We start from the raw sequence: 9,115 nt of genomic DNA on the forward strand, positions 1-9,115 counted from the left end.
TTTGAACTTTCTGTTCATCAAAGAATCTGAAAATATATGTTTGTCAGCACTAAGGAATTTCTCCCAATAATCATACTGACAGTCTTATCCATTTATGCTAAATGCTGATAATGTGAGCTATGTGGCCTGAGGATGTTGGGTCTATATGTATGGAAAATGGGTTTGCATGGCCAAGATCACAAGCCACGAGTCATTCAAGTGAGAATAACCTCATGATCAGCACCCATAAAGATGATGTCCTCCTTATTTGATGCCCATGAAGCATTTAAAGATTATAAATGGTCTATTTTAAGTAGATAAAAATCGGTCCGAAACAAAAGCGGGATGCAAACCCTGCAGGAGGGATGCTGTGAATGCTGTCACAACGCTGCAACAGCAAAGCAGAGCTACGTGTTTCATGATGAGCTCCTCCTCCAGGATCCATCCAAGAGCTGAGGCTACCAGAGCAGCCAGGAAACCCAAAACTGTAGCTTGTACCTGAAGAGACAAATAGAGTTGAATGAAGAACAGAATTTCACCAAGCAAGCATCAAATGAGCTGGATTAACCTGTTTGAGGGCGAGATTTCCAATGATCAGGTTCCACCTCTCGCTTGAAGAGTTAATTCTGCCAACATTCACCTGCAGGACAGATGTTCAAGTGTTGAATGACTGTTTATTCATTTATTTCAAGAAATGTAAAGCATTACAAACAAAAATTCAATAAACCTTTTAATTTTGTTCAAACCACAACATTTTAGTATAACCCTGAGGGCTGTTTTCTTCACAGCAGAGTGTGAAGTTCCTCACCATGACAAACAACACGTGATGCAGGGGAAAAAACACAGACACAACACAACACTTCCCACACATTTCAACCAATGGTCTTACATTTCCGGTCATTTATGAATATTGTATAAGGATTTTTAAAGTAGAGCAAATTCAGACTTCAGTTTTGTTTGAGCCGAGTATAACTAGAAAATTGGGTATTTACTTTAAAAACTCTATGGCTTTTAAATATTGTAGTAATTTATGAATAATAAACATAATTTATTAATATATTCTACTATGTTTTTTTTTTTTTCCAGTTAAAAAATTCTGTGATGTTTCTATGTTTCTCTAACTTGGTCGATTTTGGGTTCCCAAAAGAATCAGTTCTTAAAATAACCTGTTTTTAATAGTGTAATAAACATTTTACTAATCTGAAGACACATTTAATGAATTTATATTAATAATATAACATTTTCACCATGAATGTAAAAAAGTATTTGCACTCGTGTCCCCACTAGACTTCTTAACTAGGTTAACCAGCAAGACTTCGTTGCTCATCTTCATAAGAAAGACCATTCTAGTTGACCAGATTCACAAGTTAATATTTTTAAGGATGCACCAAAATTAAAACTATGGCTGATATAACAAGTCAATAATTAATTTTTTTTTAATTGGATGATTTATTGGTTCGTTAGAATTCTACACTATTTTGCCTAAATAAATAAAAAATGCTACAAGTGATTTTGCACAGTTCAGCATTACAAAGTACAGTATGAAAATGTGATCATTTTGAAATTCACTAAAGATTACATTTGACAGTTTCAATTATTAATTTTTTTTAAAGATTAACTTTTAGCTATAGCATTATAACGGTAAAGGTAATCGAAAAAAAAAAAAGGAAATATGCGTTGTAAGAACTTAATATCCGATATCAACCAACAGCGCTAAATTAAAAAAGTTAAAATTAAACAACTCTCATATTTGCAGAAAAAACAATATAGGTATATAGACAACATAGGAATCTTACAGCGGTGGAGAGTCTTGATGCCAGTGTCATCTCCAGGTTCCCCTTCAGACCCAGAGGTGGGACAAGGATGAAGATCTCAGTCACATTACGGAAAACGTCCCAATGCTGATTCATCAACACAAAAAACAACCATTTAAAGTCAGCTTATCCAAAATCCATCATCATTTCCCTCACTCACCTGCACTACATCCAGCAACATCCCTGCCAGAACTGTCCCAAAACCAGCCAGGAAGAATGGAAACAAGATCTGCATCAACATGGCCCGGACCGACTCGCTCGGCATCTCCTGGCCATGAACTTGCGATATGGTCCCAGAGGCCAATGCTGTCCCGTAAAACTCATTGGGAAGTAAGGGATCCGACTCTGAAAATTCCTTACTGCAGAAGCTTGATGTTCTGTCGGGTCTTCTGGTCTCTGGTGTAAACTGGTGCCCATTTTCTCCGGATAAAAAGTGAGCTGAGGTCAGACACTCTTTCTGCTTTTCTTCAGTGACGGATCCCATTTTCATCACACAACAGTATCAAAACATATATTACAGTCTTGAGTTTGAATTCAAAGTACCAAGAGTTGTTTGTTGCAAACGAATCATGTGAAGGTACTTGATATAATGAATCTTAGATTGTGTGTATAGATGAATTTTAGATCAAATTAGTATAGATATCTGATGATATTGTTGCTTGACATCTCACCTGAAAAACATGAAACACTTCAAATCAAGAATAACAATACAAAAACGATCAACATTAAACCAGAGTTATTACAGTTAACTAAAACTAAAACTCATTTAGTTTAATTTTATGTACTAAAATAAATGACTAAAATTAAAGTCAAAACTTTACATGTAACAAAATGACAAAAATTAAAACAGAAGATATAAAAATAATAATGAAATCAAAATATTACTAAAAACTATAATAGTATCTCAATGATGTTAAAAAACACTGCATCAGACAGTTAATTTGTAATAATATTGAATCTACTTCACTGTTAAATATTGACAGCGTGACATCACTTAAAAGTTTAACTAGTAACATAACAGTCTCGCCTGTTACAAACGCCAGACAGCATTTTTATGATTTATTATTTCACATTTGATTTTTGATACATGAGAAAAGACATTCGTTTTTAATAGCAATATTTCTATTTTTTTAATTCATCGGAGATGATACATTTAATCAAATGCAATATTTCTCTTCTCTTTAATTTATTTAATCAAAATTATGACATTGCTTTATCATTCTTCCAAAACCACCTGTCCTCAGAACATTACTCAAAAGTTCATATACTAATATATAATATATATTGCAGCATATATATCTTAAAATATATATGGAACTAACTATATTATATCTTAAAATATAAATGTAACTAACAACATAAAAACGTAGATGTTGGACTAAATGAACATCCGGGCATTTTCGTCCTGCTTTTATTTTGAAATTCGTCCAGTAGCGTAACCGGAAGTTCGCTTTCCTGTGCAAATCATGTGATTCCCAGCACAGCAGCCCCTCCCCTCACTGTGCAGTAACCCTCAAACAGACTGACCTAATGGCAGCTCTCTGAATAGCCCAGTCTGTGTCGTTTCTATCAGGATGGCTGTGGATTCATTATCTCCTGATTGGGAGTTTGATCGCTTTGATGATGGGTCACAAAGTAAGTAACGCGTCTGACCGGAATGTTACTGGTAATTTGTTGTGTAAAAGATGCATAAATCCTGCAGCTAGCTGAGTAATGTTAGCTAGCTGTCAGGTGACCAGGGAAAGTGGCCAAGTTCAAGCACGCTGATTAGATTAGTGTGTGTGGTCTTTATTGATCTCACAAAAAATGTGATAAGGAAGTCTTTCGCTTTCATTTGAAAGTGTTCCCACATCATTGCATTGGAGGATTGAATTTCTTTGAATGCAAACATCGATTATTAAAGGGGTCATATGATGCGATTTCAAGTTTTCCTTTCTCTTTGGAGTGTTACAAGCTGATTGTGCATAGATAAGATCCCTGAAGTTGCAAAAAATGTATCCCGGTTTACAAAAAAATATTAAGCAGCACAACTATTTTCAATATTAATTATAATAATAATAATAATAAGAAATGTTTCTTAAGCATCAAATCAGCATATTAGAATGATTTCTGAAGGATCATGTGACACTGAAGACTGGAGGAATGATGCTGAAAATTCAGCTTTGCATCACAGGAATAAATTACATTTTTAAACATATTAAAGTAGAAAAAAGTTATTTTAAATATTAATGATATTTCACAATATTGCCTTCCCCCATTATTTCAGATCAAATAAATGCAGACTTGGTGTGCAAAATTCTCTTACTTAATTTAAAAAAACCATACTGACCCCAAACCATTGAGTGGATGTTTATAAAGTCAATTAATTTGCAAAAATTAACAAGCAAAATTGTTAATGGTCTCATATTAACGGTTTTGTGCTTTCTACTTTTAGGCTGAAACCAAGTTCTACAATGGCTTGTTGTATTATGGTGAAGGAGGTAAAAACTACTGTTTTGGTTTTTGCTGTTCAGTTTACAGCCCGTCTACACAAGAACCTATTAAATTCAACATGATTCCCATTTTATTTCTATAATTGTATATCTGAGTGGATATTAAACACAAACTAATACATTTTGTCCCTCCGGAATAGAATGTTTTTTGGTTTTTTTTGTTTGGAATTGCATGCATCTGTTAAACTTAAGCTTTCAATTTTGTCGTTCGACTTTAATTTAATTTAACCTGTAGCTTTTAACAATAATAAAAAAAGTATTGCGTTAGAATTATTTGTATTTTTTTGCAGTGTCAGACACTAGTGTGGTGGAGGGAGAGTCTCAGATTCAGATGGGCCGCTTCATTTCCTTCTTACAGGTTTGAAATAATGATCTTTTTGAATTGTTACTGAGAAATATATATATATATATATATATATATATTTATATATTTATTTCTGAACATTGTCTTATTTGGTTGTATGTTACAGGAGCTGTCCTGCTTTGTGTTGCACTGCTTTGAAGTGGTGGTCAACATGGTTCACCAGCTGGCTGCTTTGTACATCAGCAACAAGTGAGAAATGTAAAATATTCTCATATTATGTGGATGGTTATGTGACTGCAGTGTTGCTAATTTGTTTTGTTTTTTTATGTCACAGGAGTGCAACAAAATCATTGAGTCCACAGGTGTACACTTTCAGGTAATTTTCATTTTCTCTGTCCTCTTCATATGGTTGTTCACTGCAACCGTCTTGTAATGATGGTTTCTCTTTGTCTACAATCAGACAGTGTACGAGCATCTGGGAGAACTTCTGGTGGTCCTCATCACCCTGGATGAGATCTTGGAGAACCATGCCACACTGAAAGATCACTGGAAGATGTACAAAAGGTGAAGTGGGACCTTTTAGATGTTGAACTGTTCTGTAAAATTTAATGTTGGAACTGAAGACAAAATGAAGGCCTTTACAGTATGAAATGTGTTAAATTGCGGTTCTTGATTTCTTACCACAAATTCTTTGTTGTTGTTGTTTGAAGGCTACTCAAATCTGTCCATCATAACCCAGCTAAGTTTGCCATTCCAGAGGAGAAACTAAAACCCTTTGAGAAGCTTTTACTGAAGCTAGAGGGTCAACTGTTGGACAGCATGATTTTTCAGGTCTGAAGTGTCCCCAGACTTCCTCATTTTCTGTTTTTGTATTTTAAAACCTATTTCTGCTATGAGAAACATAGCAGTGTGGGCATCGAGGAGAGTTGAAGTCAGGTCAACTTTATGGCAATGAGCTATGACGCGATTCGGTCCTCCGCTTGAGAGGATTCCAGAGAACGCAGTCCTGTAAACTTTGGTTCTGATCACATTAGTTCCCAAGCATTTTCGTGCTAGAAATGCAATTCATTTGCTCAAAACAACACTGATTTGACCAATTGCATTAAGGCTACACTTCAACCAGGGCTGCGTTTCCCAAAAGCATCGTAAGCCTAAGTTGATAATAGCTCCATTGGTGGCAATAGGTCTACGATGCACTTAGGCTTACGATGCTTTTGGGAAACGCAGCCCAGGACAGTTTGTAATGCGCACAAATTAAAGGGTTAGTTCTCCCAAAAATGAAAATTCTGTCATTAATTACTCACCCTCATGTCGTTCCAAACCCGTAAGACCTCCGTTCACCTTCGGAACACAAATTAAGATATTTTTGGTCAAATCTGAGAGCTCTCTGACCCTCCCATAGACCGCAATGCAACTGCAATGTTCCCAGGTCACTTAAGTTAAATAAATATAACTAAAGTTTTTCTTTTTTATGCAGGCTTGTGTGGAGCAGAGGTTTGATGACCCAGGAGAAGGTGTATCGGTTTCTAAAAACAGTGCCTTTGCAGAGGAATTTGCATGCAATATCAGAACCATTTTTGCCAACGTTGAGTCAAAGCTTGGTTTGTATTTGTAATTAACCTAAATGAATTCCAAATACCATTAACGAGACATCTCGGCTGTTGCCAACAACCGTTATGATCCATTTGACTTGCAGGAGAGCCGTCAGAGATTGATCAGCGGGATAAATATACAGGCGTATGTGGCCTCTTTGTGCTGCACTTCCATATCTTCAGGACCGTGGACAAGAAGATCTACAAATCCCTGCTGGATGTGTGTAAAAAGGTGAGTACACTAACTAGTGGGAACGAGTGGATTGTATAGATCTGCTCTTTCAGTCATTATGAAATTTCCCTGCTCTCTCTTCCAGGTCCCTGCAGTGACATTAGCAGCTAATATAATCTGGTTTCAAGACACATTTCTGATAAGCAAAGTCCCTGCGGCAGCTAAACTGATGGACAAGAAGAGCATCCAGAGCATCCGCAGCAGCAGAGATGCATTCCTGCAGCAAAAGGCGCAGACACTAATGAAGTAAGACATACACGCTTCTGATATGATTCATAAATCAATTATAATTTTGCCAATTTAGTAAAATGTAATGGTCATTGTATTTGACATCATTATAAATATGTCATTTAGGGTTCCATGTATGTGTTTCTATGCAGGGACATGCAGTCCTACTATATATTTGTCACCTCCTGGATGATGAAGATGGAGTCTATATTATCAAAAGAACCGAAACCAGACAAACTGTCTGAGGATTTGAGCAACAGGTGTAATATCTTTGTGCAGGTAGAGACCGGTGTTTTCTTCTTTTCTGTTATTTTTGAGATTAAAGTGTTCTTTATAGAGTTGGAAATTCATGATTTTTTTAAATTACGTTACATTTCTAGTGCAGTGACTGCTTCATAATCAGGTGTTTGTGTTTCTGTAGGGAATCCTGTATGCTTACAGCATCAGCACCATCATCAAGACTACTATGAACATGTACATGTCCATGCAGCGGCCCATGACCAAGACCTCGGTGAAAGCCCTATGCCGATTGGTGGAGCTGTTAAAAGTAGGTCGATGAGTCATATTATTATATTCAACAGCAAGTACTTCAGTATTTATACACATATTTTTTTCAGATTTTCATTTGTGTCTTATATGTATTCAAAACATACAATTTATGTATTTATTTTTGTTTATATTAACAATTTATGTGATAAATGTACTATGTAGTGTACATTACCTCTATCAGTTTGCACTATTTATATAGCCCTAGAGTGTTCACTACAAATCTAGTATACGATAATGTGCACAATAATTTAAACACTATTAATTTAGTACATCATTTTATACATTAATAGTAGTGTTCACTACACATCTAGAATATTGGTTGTAGTGTGCACAAAAATGCACTATACTGTATATCTAGTACTGGGTATTGTGGACAATAGTTAAGACATTAGTAGTAGTTTGCACTACTGTTTTAGTTCTTTCATTGTAGTGCTCACAATTTAAACACTAATGTGTGCACTACAAATTTAGTACATTAACTGTAGTGTGCACTATAATTTGGACACTAATAATGATGTGCTACATATAGTATGTTCACTACATATAGTATGTTTGGTTTAATCTGCACAAAAATCTTTAAAACATTAAGAGTAATCATTAATATCAGTGTGCGATATACATCTAGTATATTTTAGTCTGCACAATTTAGACATTAATAGTAGTCTGCACTGCAGATTTAGTGCATTAGTTCTAGTTCTCACAGTTTAAACACTAATAATGTGCACTACAAATCTAGTACATTACTTGTAGTGTGCACAATAATTTCAAAACTATTAATGTGCACTACAAACTTGGTACATAATTTTACACATTAATAGTAATATTCACTACATTTCTAGTATGTTGGTTGTAGTATGAGAAAAAAAATGCAACACTAATTGTAGTGTGCACTGCAATTTAGTGCATTGTTGTAGTGCTAATAGTGTGCACTACAAATGTAGTACATTAGTTGAAGAGTGCACATTAATTTGGAAACTAATAATAGTATTCACGTCTAGTATATTGGTTGTAGTGTGGACAAAATGTTGACACTAATAGTAGTGTGCACTATAAATCTAGTACATTATACTATAAGTATTGCAAACTCTATTGGTTATTTACAGGCTGTCCTAGGTACTGTATATTAGTTCTAGTGTACACTATGTAGTATGCACAAGTTCTAATGTGCAGTTATAGGTAATGTGTGCTAGTTCTAGTGTTCTAGTTACTAATGCTGTGTGCACTAGTTCTAGTTCACTAGGCAGTGTCCACTATTTTAGTTAGTACACTAACTGTATTGTACTAGGTAGTGTGTGAAGTGTGCAGTGTTTATATCAGTGTTTGTCATTCACAGGTTGTGGAGCACACATTCCACCGGCGCTCACTGGTTGTAGCAGATTCTGTGTCTCACATCACGCAGCAGCTGCAGTCTCAGGCTCTGGCTTCCATCTCTACTGCTAAGGTACAGACACACCACCGTTACCCAAACACCTGCTCCACAGAGCAGATATTCTAATGACTGATTGTTGTCCTCCTTCAGAAACGCGTGATCTCTGATAAGAAGTACAGTGAGCAGAGGCTGGATGTGCTGTCGGCTCTGGTTCTGGCTGAGAACACTCTGAACGGGCCCAGCACCAAAGAGAGGAGACTGATCGTGTATCTGGCTCTCAGTGTTGGCACTCAAATGGTGAGTATGGATAAACAGTAGGGCTGCACGATAAATCGCATGCGATATTTAATGCGCATCTTGTCAGAAAGCCGTTCTGTAATCAGCGGTAAATCTCCATCACGTGCGGGCTTTCACATTGAGCAGCATTAACTACACAGAGCCGTTGTTCACTGACGAGCTGCGCAAAAAATCGCGCGAATATGAACGTGGTTTTGCGCAGCTCGTCAGTGAACAACGGCTCTGTGTAGTTAATGCTGCTCAATGTGAAAGCACGCAC

At 36.1% G+C, this 9,115-nt stretch overlaps 1 protein-coding gene and 1 pseudogene across 1 annotated transcript; one reads left to right on the forward strand and one right to left on the reverse strand.

Annotated features, from left to right (window-relative positions):
- Window positions 1-288: 288 nt before the first annotated feature.
- LOC107753669 (solute carrier family 41 member 2-like) lies at window positions 289-2,277 on the reverse strand. Its single transcript, XM_016569871.1, has 4 exons — window positions 1,954-2,277; window positions 1,776-1,880; window positions 548-619; window positions 289-477 (listed from the first exon to the last, which is right to left on the reverse strand). The coding sequence occupies exons 1-4, from the start codon at window positions 2,275-2,277 to the stop codon at window positions 289-291; spliced, it is 690 nt and encodes a 229-aa protein (XP_016425357.1).
- A 1,090-nt stretch (window positions 2,278-3,367) lies between these two features.
- The window catches only part of LOC107753670 (WASH complex subunit 7-like), a 19,042-nt pseudogene continuing 13,294 nt past the window's right edge, over window positions 3,368-9,115 (forward strand).

This window comes from Sinocyclocheilus rhinocerous, unplaced genomic scaffold (genome assembly GCF_001515625.1).
Source record: "Sinocyclocheilus rhinocerous isolate Xijiao unplaced genomic scaffold, SAMN03320098_v1.1 scaffold200, whole genome shotgun sequence".
Lineage (NCBI taxonomy): Eukaryota > Metazoa > Chordata > Actinopteri > Cypriniformes > Cyprinidae > Sinocyclocheilus > Sinocyclocheilus rhinocerous.

Excerpts from the sequence above, each read along its gene's own strand:
- LOC107753669 (XM_016569871.1), bottom strand. The coding sequence starts at position 2,277 with ATGGGATCCGTCACTGAAGAAAAGCAGAAAGAGTGTCTGACCTCAGCT. Across the intron at positions 1,881-1,953 it reads TGTTGCTGGATGTAGTGCAG|CATTGGGACGTTTTCCGTAA; the intron begins GTGAGTGAGGGA and ends TTGATGAATCAG. Across the intron at positions 620-1,775 it reads CATCAAGACTCTCCACCGCT|GTGAATGTTGGCAGAATTAA; the intron begins GTAAGATTCCTA and ends TCTGTCCTGCAG.